At 30.9% G+C, this 16,407-nt stretch overlaps 2 protein-coding genes across 4 annotated transcripts; one reads left to right on the forward strand and one right to left on the reverse strand.

Moving 5' to 3' along the window:
* Positions 1-8,798: 8,798 nt before the first annotated feature.
* Positions 8,799-11,170, forward strand: LOC109795956 (WAT1-related protein At3g30340). Of its 2 annotated transcripts, XM_020355534.3 has the most exons (6): positions 8,799-9,364; positions 9,603-9,659; positions 9,875-9,991; positions 10,071-10,473; positions 10,614-10,765; positions 10,850-11,170. In XM_020355534.3, the coding sequence occupies exons 1-6, from the start codon at positions 9,174-9,176 to the stop codon at positions 10,968-10,970; spliced, it is 1,041 nt and encodes a 346-aa protein (XP_020211123.1). In that variant the 5' UTR covers positions 8,799-9,173; the 3' UTR covers positions 10,971-11,170. The 2 variants fall into 2 exon arrangements, with proteins under 2 accessions (XP_020211123.1, XP_082916463.1); XM_083060337.1 differs by lacking the exon at positions 9,603-9,659.
* Positions 11,171-11,491: 321 nt separating this feature from the next.
* LOC109795815 (Pentatricopeptide repeat (PPR) superfamily protein) lies at positions 11,492-15,188 on the reverse strand. 2 transcript variants are annotated; one of them, XM_029270768.2, is made up of 2 exons: positions 14,927-15,188; positions 11,492-13,748 (listed from the first exon to the last, which is right to left on the reverse strand). In XM_029270768.2, exon 2 carries the CDS (start codon positions 13,664-13,666, stop codon positions 12,020-12,022), a length of 1,647 nt encoding a protein of 548 aa, XP_029126601.1. In that variant the 5' UTR covers positions 13,667-13,748; positions 14,927-15,188; the 3' UTR covers positions 11,492-12,019. The 2 variants fall into 2 exon arrangements, with proteins under 2 accessions (XP_029126601.1, XP_029126602.1); XM_029270769.2 differs by lacking the exon at positions 14,927-15,188 and adding an exon at positions 14,562-14,902.
* Positions 15,189-16,407: the final 1,219 nt, after the last annotated feature.

The raw sequence follows: 16,407 nt of genomic DNA on the forward strand, positions 1-16,407 counted from the left end.
TGGAAGAACTACTCATGAAGAATGCTACATGGACATGTGTGTTTCGTAGAAAGTTCGGCTAAAAATAGCTAGCTAGGAGAATTATGTTTCTGTTTTCTATTTTTTCTGGCTTTTGTTTCTTTCTGCTTTAACTCTTATGTAATCAAAAAAAAAATTGTGATAATAAGTCTTTTGAAAAAAAAATTACTCATATTTAATTGTTGTGTTAGGAAAAAAACGTAGTTAATGTGTTAATGAAAAGCATCATTTTAAAGTTTTTCATCCATTTGTGAATACAAAACTTGCAGTTTAAAATTTTGTGATCATTCAATATTTAGGGGAGTGGCTTAAAGATTGCGAATTGTTAATTTAAGTGCTAAAAAAAAGTGAATTGAATTATAAAAAAATAGCAAAATAATTTTCTTTAGTTATGAAGAATATAATTGTAAAAATAGATGAAGAGAAAAATTTTAAATTTATTTAATGAAAATTTAAGTATGAAGCACAATAAATCAAAAAAGTAAACAAATAAAACATAATAGTGTAGGTTAAAAAATAATGTACCATAATTTATTTTGGTTTAGTAGATATCCATAATTTATGTTTAACTCTCAAATCACGAATTTTTGACCCAACTAGAGTCAATATTAAAATTATTATAAAAATGAGGCTATTTTAAAAATTTATTTCCATTTTGATACAAATGTGTTACTAATCAATATACCGTCATCTAATACCACGTAATTTTTTTTTAAAGTCACTTTGGATAAGGGCACATGACACTGAAATGGTGCTAAAATGTACAAGTGTAATTAGTTAATAAATAATAATTTATTACATTTTAAAATTTAATAATATTATTTAAATTTCAAATTAATATATATATATATATATATATATATACACACGTATATCTTGCTAATAAATAATATACACATCTTGAAAAATTAATTTATTAATTACTATTTTAATATATTAGATTGATCTTCTATTTGTTTAAATACTGTTACCTATTACAACGACTCACATTGTCAATTTTTGTTCAAGGGGTTTTACCCAAAACAACCGTACCAACTATATAAAAAAATGATGTTATAGAATATAATAACACTTATACAACATGTATAAAAAAAAAAAAAAAAAAGTGTCATTAGAGTTGTGTGGATTAATATTAATTTTGTAAGCGGCTCTAACGACACTATTTTAGTGTCATGTGACATTCAATAACAAAATTCACATTGACTGCACTAAAATAAAAAATAAATTTAAAAGCAACTTTATTAATGTAATAAGTTTCTATGTTGACCGTAATTGGGTTAAACAACCTTAAATTACACTTGAGATTTTTCTACTAGCAAGATGAAATTTATAATACAACAATTTTTATATACTTAAAGAAATCCACATTCACAACTCCACTTTAAATCATTACTAAAAAACCCACCATGCAAACCTAAGTGACACATAACACTTAGAACTTAGGAAAAGTCTCTTCCTGTACCAAGGAAAGCCTAACCTTAGACTTCACAAATAAGTAAACAAAAAAGTTAATAGTCACTCTCAAAGTAGAAATATCACTAATTAAAGTTTTATGACTAACAATTATTTTTAACTATTGGCTCGGTCAAAATTATGCCTAATTTAATTTGTTTATTCTCTCTTAGTTTGTTTAATGAAAGATACTCTTCAAATGGGACTTCGAGAAATAAAAATAATTTTTAATAATTTTAAAAAATATTACTAGATAATATTTATTATTTTAAAAATAATAATATTTAATAATTTTTAAAAATATTAATATTTTCACATTGAGAGATGAGAGGGGGGAAGAAAGAGGATCCAAACTAAAAAATAAGAACATAATGAATGTGTGGAACTATTGGACGTAGACTTATGTATTTATTTTGAAGAAAAGCTTTATCACGACCGAGTGATTTTTATGCACATAATTTACATTGCCTTTTTTTATTAAAATAAATTATAAGTGGTATATCACCACTAAAAAAATTGTATATATGTAAGAGCACTTCCAATGAAATTTCTTATAAGCAACGCCACTTGTCACATCAGCCTGAAAAGAAACAAGTGAATTGCTTAAAATTTATCAAAATTACTTGTATAAGCACCCATTCTTAAGAAAAAAGGAAAAAGTGAGGCTGATGTGGCAAGTGGAGTTACTTATAAATAGGCATGACAATCTAACCCGCCTCCGTGGGTACCCACCCGAACCCGCCCCGATTTGGATGGGAAAAACCCGTGTTTATCGGGTTCGGGTTTTCCCCGATTGATAAAATCGGGGGCGGGGGCGGGGGCGGGGATGTTAATACCCACTCCGCCCTCGTCCCCATACCCGCCTCCTCCCCCGCCCCGCTTAATAATATAATTAAAAAATTATTTTTATATATATAAACCAAAATTATAAATATTTATATGTAAAAATTTATATTATTTTATTTTTATTTTATTTTTTTTAAATTGTTCATATTTATTTAAAAGAAAAAAAGAAGAAAAAAAAATAAAAGCGGGGGCGGGGGCGGGGGCGGGGCGGGGAAACTCGAACCCCACCAGGGGTGGGGATGGGGACCTAGATTTTATCCCTGGCGGGTATCGGGGGCGGGGGCGGGGGCGGGGACGGTTTAAATTTGCGAGGGCGGGGGCGGGAAACGTAAAACCCGCCTCCGCCCCGCCCCGTTGTCATGCCTACTTATAAACAACTCCCACTGAAAATGACCTAATAATCTAACGCTGATTGACTTGATCCAATTATCTTAAATATTCTACCAAAAATTATTTTTATGGTGGTCAATTATAAACTCAAATAAACATTATCGTATATCTATATTTATTAACAAAGGAAATTATAATATATAATTATTTTTTATCTCTATTTTTTTAAGTAAATTATTATATCTTTCAGCTGTGATTTTTTTTTTTTTATATCTTAATAGATAATTATTCATATTTTTTTAATTTTATGTCTACATGTAATTATTAGAAATATAAAGTTTCTTGACCCATATAATTTATATATAATATTTTTAAATAATATTATTTTAACATTATTGTAACTTTGTTCCGTGCCACAACTTCCACATCGCAACGGGTCCTCTTCGCACAAGCAACGTTGTGGTCGGTGCGGACGACGGTGAACCGGCAACGACTGCTCTGTCAGTGGACAAAAATGTAAATTCAAAATAACTATAAAAGTTACAAAATTTATTGTCTCAACGATGAGACACTTATTAAAGTGCTTCGTGTAGAAAGACTATGTTTCTATTCAAGCTCTCAATTTGATTCATCGAGTGATTCAACTCAGAGAAATCTAATTCTTTATTAGAATTTATTACCTCTCTCATTAGAATGGCTTAGATAATGAAGTGGAATTATATTAGTAGAATCCAAAATATTGTTGTTGATTCTTTTGCAAAATACTGTCTCTCTCTTGAGGATCACGTTTGTATTTTTGAGTCTTTCTAAAATCTTCCTCTATCAAAGGTAGTATTCACGTATAATCGCTTTTTCTCTGACTTTTAGCCCTTTTATATCATTAAAAAAAACTATGTCACTTTATACCAGTTATTGTTTACATATTGTACCGGAAGGTCCTATCGGCCACGTGGACCGACACGTGATGTCTCATCGAACATCGGCACAAGGATCCTATCGGCCACGTGGACCGACACATGATGTCCTATCAGACATTGACGTAGTTCTCAGACACGACCTCGGCTCAGCAGAGGGCCAAAAACTAGGGACAACCCAACCCTTTTCCTATCGGCTCGGCCAAAGGCCGAGAACGAAGAGGTTGTCTCGACCTTTTCCTATCGACTCGGCTAAGGGCCGATTGAGTCAAAGTAGTTAGGACGATGATCATGATTAACAAGGGAAAACGTGCTATTAAGGCATAATCAGTCAATTAGCACCGTATTACCTAATTTGGTAAGTGTCAGAAGAGGTCCACCATGTTCAGGGCCCATGACAGGTAGTATAAATAGGTCACACGAAACGAGGTATGTCACTGTTCATTTATTGCTCTTGAGAATCGTGCTTGTCATGACTTGAGCGTCGGAGTGCCTTTTGCAGGTATTTCCCCCTCTGAAGCATCCACCCGGAACTCTCATTCGGCCCTCCAGTTACTAGAAGATTACGAGTGTGCCCTCAGACAAGTATATTTGTGTCAGTCCACGTGGCCGATAAGACCCTTCCGGTACACATATATTTTAATTCTTTCACATAGAAATTAATGTCATGCAATAAGAAAATCAAGCGAGAGTTTATTTTTCACATAGTAAAAATTGTTTATAGGGAATGTGAAAATGGAAATTTAATATTCTTATATTTGTTATGAGTTTTCAAAAATTATGCTTGAATATTGTTCTTTTTGGGAAATGTCTTCCTACTACTTTTCTTGCTCTTCTTTTCCAGTGTTGGAATTTGAAATTATTGTTGAAATATTAAAAGTTACATTTTAACTTACTTGTAATTTTTTCTTTAAACTTTATTTAAATTATTTTAAATTAAACAGAAAAAATAAACACTTTATATTTTTATATAAATAAAATATAAAAAAAGTAAAAAAAAAGTAAAATAGTTATTACTCTTACAGAAAAAATTATCAAACATAATTATTAATGGTTATTTTATTTTAAACTTCTTTTTATTCTTTAACTAACAAATAATAAATATTAGAGGATAAAAATGTCGAATGAAATATGTATAAAAATGGGAGATCTCCTTTATTTATATATATAGAGAGATTTTGAAAATATTCCAAAGAATATTAAAACACAACCAAACATATTTTATAAAGATACTTGAGAATAACATTCCACTGAAAATATTTTCAAAAATATGATTTCCAAGAACGCAAAATCATAATCTAAACAAATATTTTCAAGTGAACTTAATACATCTAAATAATGAGATTGATTCCAATTTGAAGTATCTAAAAAAAGTAGATAGATGAATCATCATTAAATTTCTATTGAAATTTAAGACATTTTATGTTTGTATAAATTTTATTTAAATAAATTTTTTTTAAAATCAAAATAGTGATGTCTCTCCATAGAGGTAGAGTTGTCAAAGTGGGTAATTCGATCCGACCCATCACAAGTTAGGTTATAAGTGAGTTAATCCGATCTAGCTTAGAGCTAAAAAAAATAGTTAATCACCTATACACTGTCAGTGTAATATTTTTTCTACTGGCAACCAATATATGAATAGTGCCTTTTTTTATTTTAATTTGATTAAATAAGTAAATGACATAGCACTATTAAAAGATATGATTGGTTGTCAATGTAAAAAATTTTTACACTGACAGTGTATAGGTGATTAACTCTAAAAAAAACAACCTGACCCGACTCACTACAGGTTAGTGGGTTAAATGGATTGGCTTGCTTAAATTTAAAAAAAAATTAAAATTATTGAACTTTATAAAAAAAAATATTATAATCTTATATTTTAAAATTACAACTATGTTAACAAATAACACAAATAAAATGTCAAAAAGGAATTAAATATTATCCACAACCAACTTATAAAATCAAAATTATTACATAAAATATTGACAAATAATTTCAAATTGATACTAATTATTATAATTCACAACTAGTATGTACAAAATTTAGTTAATGATATTAATGTATAATCACATAAATTAACATTTAGGAACATATAAAGTAAAATAAAAAAATAAAAAATAATTTGGTGAGCTAACCCAACACACCACGAGTTGGCTCGTGGTGAGCCGGGTTGTAAGTGACCAAATTTTCCTTATAATCGAAATGAACCAAAATTTTATAACATAACTTGACTCAAACCCGTGGTAGATAGAATTGACTCATGAATTTTAACCCACTTTTTCAGCTCTACATAAAAGTAATGGTGTGAGACTAGGCATGGCAATCTAACCCGCCCCCGTGGGTACCCGCCCGAACCCGCCCCGATTTGGATGGGGAAAACCCGTGTTTATCGGGTTCGGGTTCGAATTTTTCCCGATTGATAAAATCGGGGGCGGGCCCATACCCGCCCCCGCCCCTGCGCCGCTTAATAATATAATTAAAAAATTATTTTTATATATATAAACCAAAATTATAAATATTTATATGTAAAAATTTATATTATTTTATTTTTCTTTTATTTTTTTTAAATTGTTCATATTTATTTAAAAGAAAAAAAGAAGAAAAAAAAAAAAAAAGCGGGGGCAGGGCGGGGAAACCCGAACCCCGCCGGGGGTGGGGATGGGGACCTAGATTTTATCCCCGGCGGGTATCGGGGGCGGGGGCAGGGGCGGTTTAAATTTGCGGGGGCGGGGGCGGGGAACGTAAAATCCGCCCCGCCCCGTTGCCATGCCTATGTGAGACTACTAAAAATAATTAAAAACCTTCACATAGTTACTCAAAAAGAAGTGTTAGTTAGAAAAGTATAATAACAAATTTAAACATAATTCTTAAATAATATTAGTAGAGTTGAAACATTTTATATTTCTATATTTTATTTAACGAAAAATATTTAAAAATGATTAATATTTATTAAAATAATATCCAAACTTTATGATCTTAAATTTAATTTTATATTTATAAGAATGATTAATTTTAAATATTATTTTTATTATTTATAAATTTTTTAAAAAATATCTAAAAAAATATATATATACATTTTCATCTTTAGGATAAAAAAATAGGATAAAAAGTAAAAAAGAGTGAACACTAGACAATTTTTTTTATTAATGTTATAAATAATAAATTAGTAAAATATTGAATGACTTAGATTAAAAAAGGTATTGAGGGGTAAATTTTTAATATGTATTTTTATTGATAAAAAATATTTCTTTAATATATTTAAAATTTACAATTAAATTATAAAGAGATTTTTTTCTTTTCGTCAAATCATCCCCGCCGGCTACCACCACACCCCTCCACCCACCCACTATCTCCGGCCTTCCATTGTATAAGGCAACTAGAAACTGAAGATGAACCCAACACAGAAAAAAAAAACTCCAGCAGTTCAGCACAGAAGAGAAGCAACAATAAAAGAAAAGAAGAAAATAATCAGAATCAGAAAATTGAATGAAACTATTTTTCAAATAATAGTTACTTTGTAAGTAAGACGGGGAATTAGGGAGAGCAGCGTAGAAAAAGTATGGTAGGGATAGTTTAGAAGGGTTTATGTAAAAATTTGGCGAACTTTACCCAAAAAATAAAAATAAAAAATCCTGACGAATTAACTAGATTTGTGTGAAATTTATTTTTTAAAACATTATATTCATTCATAAATATGTTACTACCCATATTCGTGTTCATACATAATCGAATGTGAGTATATACATATAACACATCATAATTGAATTTGTTCTATTTTTTTTTTCTTCTATTTCTTATTTAATCAATTTCATTCATATCTTTCCATTTCCTTCAATTCCTTCTCTACTAAGCAAAGGGTTATGGTCACAGATCTAGAGGAAGAATATATTAAGATAATGAAATGAACAAGAGTACGGGTAGAATTGAATGAAATAAAATATATCATTATTCTTTATTGTTTAAACCCATTCTATAATAAAAAATTAAAATTTCAAAAGTGAAATGAATTTATTCAGTAGAAATGGAACGGATATTCCTTCCCGATAAAAGTGTCTATTTCTTTTATTTTCTTTTTGAAAGAGTTTATATTCAACTAAAAAGGTTTTTATATGATTTTTAAAATTATTATTATTATAAAAATCAACTAATGATTTGTGATTAAATAATAATAAAAAATTATTATAGTATATACCACCGTTGCTATCTATAATATCTAATTACTTAATTCATCAAAATTAAAAAATTAGTTAATTTAATTGATAATAATAACTTTATCTTATTTATATTATAGTGTATACTTATATATCTTCTAACCAATTAGAATTTATGTCTTAGAATGCATTGACATATCTCTCATAATTAATATTCATCTTTCTTCTAATTCATTAAGGTGCATATTTTTTAAAGAATTTATAATTAATATAATTTACAAGTTAAGAGAACATACTTTAATTAAAGATATTTTAGTCTAAAAATGATTAATGAGACAATATAAATTATATCAGCAATAGAAGAATAACTACTGCAAGTTTAGTCTTATAAATAAGAATATAGGTAATAATTTTGTTTTTTTACACCATCGGTGCATAGCATATTTTATTTTTTAGAAAACTCAGAACTAAACTCGGAAATGACTTTATCTTTCTAATGCATTCCAATAATTTCTTCCCACCAAATAGTTGTTGAGATGTGTTGAAAACTGAGCAGAAATCGTATTCTCAGAATATCAAGCACGACGAGCTTTAGCTTTATAATAATAATTTGGCCATGATGCGATGAAACTTTAGTCAATATAGACGACTCTGCAATTCGCATCCTTCAACTTTCTGCTCTCTTTTGCCAAGATTTGACATCTTGTTCTTGCTTGTAATAAAACAAATAAATAAATAAGGTGCCCAGCAAATCAGAAAAAGAGATTCCAGTTAGGAAAAGAAATGGGAGACAATGTCATCTGTCTCACAACTTTCTAGTGTGGATTACAAGTTACAACCACTAGTGAAATTCTAATGCACACACATATTCACTAAGATAAGAAGGTGATGGTTCAGAGAGCGGTACCATATGTTGGATTATACTTATTCAGAAGATAAGAAGCTAATTCTTATGAGATAAATAACACGTGATCTAATTTATTAGCACTTTATTTTACTGATTACAGGTGCACAATATTTCAGCAAGAGAATGTGAAAGGAATCAACGTGTAAAATATGGCCATTTGACTGCAACAAAATTGATCTGATATTTTCCCAATTTACAATAGAATGAGGTGAATCCATAACTATGAACCTATTTGGATACAAGTTTAAAAATACTTTTGAGAATTTTTCTACCAAAAAATACTATTTATTTTCAATAGAAAAACTCTAAAAAAAATACTTTTAACTTGTATCTAAACAAGTTCTATGAACGAATATCACCACACTTGGCAGTTGGTCCAGTAAGATTACATGTAAGTTTCCACATTGGGAAATTTAAAACAAGCAAAAGTGAAAAACATGTCATCATGTTTATTCCCATGCTCTTGGAGGCTATTAAATTCCTCTATATATTGGAGTCGCACCATTCTTCCAAAGCCTAACAAACAACAAAGTACCAAGTTAAAAAACAAAATCAATGATGTTGACACATTGCAATGAATTATGCAAGCCAGTTTCTATTATGATTCTAGTTAACTTGGCTCTGGCTTTTGTCAATTTACTTCTGAAGAAGGTTCTTAATGAAGGAGTGGACTACATGTCCATTATAACATATAGACAGGCAATTTCATTTATCTTCATGGCACCTGTGGCCTGCTTCTTTGACAGGTAAGAACCAATTTCATTTATTATAACATTGTTTGATATATAGCCAACCCTATTTAGTTGGGGGAATGGTTGTTGCATTCTTTTTCTCTGCCCCCTTAAATCAACATATACTTTTAGTTAATGTTCTTGCCCTCGTTTGTTGTCTTGTATACAAGTCACCTTTAGTGACTCAGGTTTACTTCTAGAACTACCCAAATTTTACAAATTACTGGACAGAGCAAATTTCTATTTTTTACAGAAAACACAAACTGGAGCTTCACATAATAAGTCTCCTTTTCCTCAGTGCTCTACTCGGGTAAGTAATATTGTAACTAAAGATACGCTTCTGGTTCTGTATTGATGTTGTTTTAATTGTAATATAACTAGTGCTTAGTGGCTAGCAAAATCTCAGAATATCTTGAAACCTAATCCCTCTATACCCAAAATGGCAAAACCTCATATTTCAACAAATTGTAACAGGTATAACTAGTCACTGAGTTTATATTTTAATATTTTATTAATGTTTTTCAGAGTAACATTTCCCCAATACCTATATCTTGTCGGACTTGGATATACTTCTGCCACATTCTCATGTGCGTTCCTCAACATGGTGCCTGTATTTACATTCATTATGGCGGTCCCATTTGGGTAAGTTAAACAAAAGGGTATTACTTGATTGTGGAATACAACACAAATTTTTTGATCCTTTGGCTTGAAATTTTTCTAGGATAGAGAAGGTGAACATACAAAGCAAGAGTGGTAAAGCAAAAGTCATGGGAACTTTTGTCTGCATTGGTGGAGCCATGTTATTGGTCCTTTATAAAGGAATGCCCCTTATCAATCCACAATCACAACACATGGCAAACAAAATAACAAATACACCACCAACTGCCAAGTTAGCGAAATGGATCATAGGTTCCTTACTTTTGACTGTAGGTTGCCTCTTGTGGTCATCATGGTTCATTATACAAGCAAAGATTAGCAAAAAATACCCATGTCAATACTCTAGCACAGCTATTTTGTCACTTTTTGCTGCTACTCAATCAGCAATATTAACTTTGATCATCAAGAGAAATAATGCTTCGTGGATTCTCAGAGGCAAGCTAGAAATAATGAGTGTTATATATGCTGTAAGTATATTCTCTACAATAACATGCGTCATTTAAACCTATTTTGAAATAGTCTGTTTCTTTGCAAATTCCAACTTCAAATCTAAATATTGATAGCATTTCAATTAAAAGATTCAAATTTGTTGTTTATGTGAGCCTAGGGATTGGTAGGGTCAGGATTGTGCTACGTGGCAATGTCATGGTGTGTCAAACAAAGGGGTCCAGTTTTCACCGCAGCTTTTACCCCCCTTATACAAATATTTGTAGCTGTGCTTGATTTCTATGTACTAAAGGAGGAAATTTACCTGGGAAGGTTGATTTCTTTAATCACTCTTTAATGATTTCCACCCTTTCTGCATTCCACTGCACCTAATGTATCTCCATCTGCAATAAGCAGTATTGCAGGATCTGCCTTGGTTATTGCTGGCATGTATATTCTTCTATGGGGAAAAAGTAAAGAGGAAGGGCAACATGTTCTGAAGGATACGCAAACAAATCAAGATGTAGAATGCCAATAGCAATGCCACAAATGACAATGATCCAAATGTGTACTCTAATCATTGCAAGACACAAGTTCTCTAAATAACAAAAAGGAAGTAATGTGCTATTTATAGGAACCAAAAGCTGATAAGTTCTATACAAAATAAGTAATGTGCTATTTAGCCTAAGGATAAATATTTTGTCAATTATTCGAGTCAATAATAGACTTTAACCTAAACATCAACCATTGCATGCTTAATCTTGAAGTTTTATCTCAACATATATACTATATGGATTTGTACATGCGAAGTACAAGAATTCCAACTTCACATGGAGAAATGGAACAGCATCCACTCATCAATATCTGGAATATTAAAGAATTCGTGCTTGCACCATCTTAAATAAAGGGGGGAAGGAATATGTTTCACCAGAATAATGGTCAAATGTTGAAGAAAATAATTTCACTTTCAATGAATCAATCAATCTAAAAATTAAACCTATTAATAAAAAAAAAATATCAGCAACAAGAATACTGGACATCAAGTAAGAACCTGGAACATCAGCAAGCAAAAAATCTGAACCTGGAACATCAAGTTCATTTCAGATAACAAGAATACTTGATATATTTCACTGTGACCACTGTATCCAATTCCAATAAAGATCGAATTGATTAACTCATGTCATATTGGTCACTTATCATTTTAATTTTAGCTGACGATATATCTGCAACAGGAACAAAAGATAAAAATACATTGCAATAAAAGAAGCAGTACATCTAACTATTTGGGAGTGCAAATTTTTTTCCCACTCATTAACTGGTAGTTACAGTTCAAAAATTTACATTTAACGAGTTGTAACCTTCATATTGCCTGAATTTTTTTCTTTTTTTTTTTTGAAGAAAAAAATTATGGTGAGAGAATGGTGCCTCAATTTTAAGGCAGGAAAAATCTCTGAACTCCAAAAACACATAACTAAAAGTTTTGCTAAACCCATAACTAAAAGGACTTCTGATCTGATAAATGACTTTGAGCTCCAGATGATAATTCTTCCAAAAATAATATTGGTACAAACTTTTAACACCATCTACTCAAAAGAGATGCAAGTCATCTTCCATTGATGTATCATTCAATGATCTTTCATGATTGTCTTTGAGACAGCTAAATTTCATTTGATAGACAACAAAATTTAGCATAGAATAAGTTTCCTCTGAGTCATAATGTGATTTATCGTGAGCAATAAATCTATGAAGGATTCCAGCTATTTCAACAAAACTAAACCCAGGTGATTTTTTCACCCCTCTTTTCTCCATAGCTTCTCTCATGCTTCTTGCATCATCCCAGCGTTTGTCAACCGCATAAACATTTGATAAGCCAATATATCTACCATCATGATTTGGTTCTAACTCGATAAGCTTCCTGCCAACTATTTCTGCAAGAGCTAAATTTCTATGGTTAATACAGCCACTAAGAAGAGCACCTAACATGGAAGCTGTTGGCTCTATGGGCATTTGGCAAATAAATTGGTATGCAGTGGTTAATTGACCTGCACGTGCCAGCACATCTACCATGCAAGCACAGTGTTCGCTTGTAGGTGTCATGCCACATTTACTAAGACTCTCAAAGAAATACCAAGCTTCTTTAACTAACCCTCCATGGGCACAGGCAGCCAACAAGCACAAGTATGTGACCTCATCAGGCACAACACCAGCTATTTGCATTTCCCTAAACAATTTAAGGGATTCTTCAACTAAACCATGCATTGCAAGACCTCCGATCATTGCATTCCAAATCAACACATCGGATTGACTCTTAGAGACACCACGGAATACAAGCAAAGCCTCCTCTATTGCCCCACATTTGGCATACATGTCCACAAGAGAAGTCTGCAAGACCAATGTCAATGGCAATCCACTGTCAACTATGTACTTGTGTATCATTCTCCCCTTCTCTAAAGCACCCAGGTGTGCACAGGCACATGAGACACTCACCATGGTGACTTCATTGGCTTTGGGCCCAACAGCCCGCATCTTTTCAAAGATAGCCATAGCTTCCCCACATTCCCCAGCCTTAACATAACCGTCAATCAAAGAGCTCCATGACCGAACATCCTTCTCTGGCATGGACTCAAAAACTTTCTGAGCCATAGCCATTTCTTCACACTTAGCATAGCCATCCAACATGGAATTCCATGAAACCAAATTTTTCCCCTGTATACTATCAAATACCCTTTGAGCCCACACAATATTCCCACAAGAAGCATACATGTGGATCAAAGAATTCTGGATAAATCTATCAGACTCATGCCCAGTTCTTATAATATGTGCATGCACAGATACACCAGTTTCCTGGTTTAAAAGGCGTGCTGATGCCTTCACAAGAAATGGGTATGTAAAGTGATCGGGTGCAACCCCAAGTCGCAGCATCTTTAGAAAAATAGATAGTGAATGGTTTGGAATTTTGCTATTTGAGTAGCCTCTTATGATTGTATTCCAGTTAAAAATTGTTGGACAGGGAAGCTGGGAGAAAACCCTGTAGGAATAGTTAAGGTCACCTGAATTGGATAGAGCAGAAAAACAAAGAATTTTGGATATAAATTGGTCATCTTGAGATAAACCAGAGGAGATCACAACAGCATGAAGTTGCTTCAGTTCAATCATTGATTTGCATTTATCAAGAAGGCTGAGTAAATTTGGGTATATATTTGTAATTTTACACGACAATGACACACCAAGCATTTACAGATATATCTTGTAAAACCTGCAGATCTAATGCTTCAAGTGTTATGTATCATCCAAGCAAGTGTGAGCCCAGGCAACACTGTTAAGAAACATAGAATACAATGGTTAGGGTCCAGTGAGTCCTCTGAATTGAATTTAAAAAATGAGGCATTAACGAAGTAGAGCCAGCTAAGTAAACAGGAAATCATATTAAGACATAATGGAAGCCCTCAGGCCTAAACCTAAGTTCCTAACTAAACAAAAAAGATGAAACAGATTATTTGATCAAATGAAGAAATAAAGGAACCTGTCTTCTTTTATAGTTCGTTGTAATAAAGCTATTTATTTCATAAAACCTTCCAACAGCCCACAATTTCATATCACTTTCAATCAATGAAAATGCAGAAAAATAAGATTTTAGTATTGATGCACCATGACCTAAGAAAACACGAACTAGGGTCAACCAAAATATCCGTAAGAAATTTGAACTGAATCAAACAACCCAGGATGACCCATGGATTATGACAATGCATGATTAGTATATTACTCTCCTAAATGTTCAATTCCCAATTTAGCACAGCAAAAAGTTCAAACCCCAGTTCAAGATTGAAGAATAATCCAATCTCATATTTCTTGACATTAAAGACCTTTGACCAACAACTTAATCACCATTAGGAAAAAAATAGTTCTCCCAGAATGATGAAGACTAAACCATCACAATCAAAATTAGGAAAGTTACCAAGCATTAAACACAAAAACATGGATATTTAGACATTTAATCAAACATAACATACTCCATCCTCAAAAACACATAGCACAATAGTGAAAAGCAACAGTCACCTAAATCTCTCAACTAAACAGATGGATTATATTAAATTCAACTTAAAGCGTAATCAAATACCAAATATAGTACATTAGCAACAGCATTCCCCTCTTCGCTTGTTATGTTATAATTTGTACTCTTTTAGCCAACAGAAGGTACAGCATAGCAGTGCATAATATGAACTCACTAGCAATCCAATTCGTACAAACTACAAAGCGAATTATTCCCCATCAAGATTTTGCTTATGCAAACAAGTTTGTTTCAGTCATTTTATCAAGCAAGTTGCAGTCAGTAACCCTGTCTGATTCCAGTAAATAGCACCAACAGTTTTGAAACTTAGTTCAAACATAAAAGCAACACGAAATAATCACATATTTTAAAATGAAGCATACAGCATCATCAAAGTAGACAAAGACGCAAAACCAACAATATAGTTAAGTCCAAGTAATTCATACCAACAAATAGAGACGTGTTGATGTTTGTGGAGGTTTCCTTTCACGCAACATACCATGGTAATTTTATGCTTGCATAAGCATTATTTTCACGTTTATATTTCATATGTCTTATTTGTTTGCTGCACTTCACTTGTTTCAATGTTGCAATGTAAATAATTTCATGCAATTCTTAACAATTTATCGAACTCGGTCTTTTGCGCTTCGTTAGGCTAGTTCCTATTTATATTTACATGGGGTTGTAGAGTTTATCTGCGACAAAATAATTAACCCTACCGTACATTTTTATTTTATATAATTAAAATTTATAATATTATTTAAATATATGAATTATATTATAATTAAAATTTGTGATAAATAAATATTTTACTATACAAATTATATTTAATTTTATATAATAAATAATTTATATAAGAGAGTGGGAAGAGATTAAAAGAAAACGAAAGAAAAAAAAAAGGAAAAAAAGGCGATGATTATTAAAAGTAGTGAATGGTTAGTGAGTCTAAAATAGAGTGGTGGGATGGTTAGTGAATTTATAAGATAGCAATAAATGGTTTAAGAAGCAATTAAATGATAAAAATATTTATTAAATTTTGTATATAAAATATGGGTATTCTTTTTATCATTAGAATTTTTTTAATATAAAATTATTGAAAGAAGAAAAAGAAAGTGCTTCTATGTTTTTAAATTTTAAAATAAAATACAAGAATAAGAGCGACTAACCGACTTAAAGAAATAGAGTGAAAGTAATTCACATTGATTAGGTATTACATTGATTGAATTCTACGACTATAATGTTTAAGAGATCAAAAGTTTATTTAAGATATTTTTACTCGTACATAATTTTGTATAAAATCAAAATAATTTAATAAGATTGTATAAAAATATTAAATAATAAAAATTATTGTAATATTTTAATTAATTTCAATATAATTTATTAAAAATAGAAATTAATAAAAATACATAATTATAAATAATGATAAATGCACAACATGATATTAAATAAATGACTAATACATAACAATAACAATGAAAAAATAAACAACAAACATTTTTATTATAAGCAATTGTTGCTTATATAAAATATAAAACTTGGAGCATCTACAATTGTAGTTCACGAAACAACTTTATCAAGGAAATGACGTTGCTTTTTAGTCCGTGACCGTTGTAAACAATTGAAATAAAAAAATTTTCTAGACAAAAGTTGTTTTAGCTAATAATATGCAAACAAACCAACAAATATTAAAAATTATATATTTTTTATTTTACTATTGCGTTTTTTTCATTTACATATAAATAAAGGTTTTTCATAAGAAAAATTGCACAACTAAACATCTTAAATTTATCTCTATCACTTTCAAAAAAAATCAATTCTTCTTTCATTATATGGATTCAAACTAGAATCCATGGTTTAATTTGATGCCAAATTATTAACAACCCACAAATTCAAATTTCTAAAATCCATGGTCTAACAAAAGTAATTA

This window comes from Cajanus cajan, chromosome 7, assembly GCF_000230855.2.
Source record: "Cajanus cajan strain Asha chromosome 7, NIPB_CcT2T_4, whole genome shotgun sequence".
NCBI classification, from domain to species: Eukaryota; Viridiplantae; Streptophyta; class Magnoliopsida; order Fabales; family Fabaceae; genus Cajanus; species Cajanus cajan.

Bases quoted from the DNA above. Each gene is read 5' to 3' on its own strand.
- LOC109795815 (XM_029270768.2), bottom strand. From the start codon at position 13,666: ATGCTTGGTGTGTCATTGTCGTGTAAAATTACAAATATATACCCAAAT.
- LOC109795956 (XM_020355534.3), top strand. From the start codon at position 9,174: ATGATGTTGACACATTGCAATGAATTATGCAAGCCAGTTTCTATTATG. The intron at 9,365-9,602 runs GTAAGAACCAAT...TATTTTTTACAG, and splicing joins GTGGCCTGCTTCTTTGACAG to AAAACACAAACTGGAGCTTC. The intron at 9,660-9,874 runs GTAAGTAATATT...AATGTTTTTCAG, and splicing joins TTCCTCAGTGCTCTACTCGG to AGTAACATTTCCCCAATACC.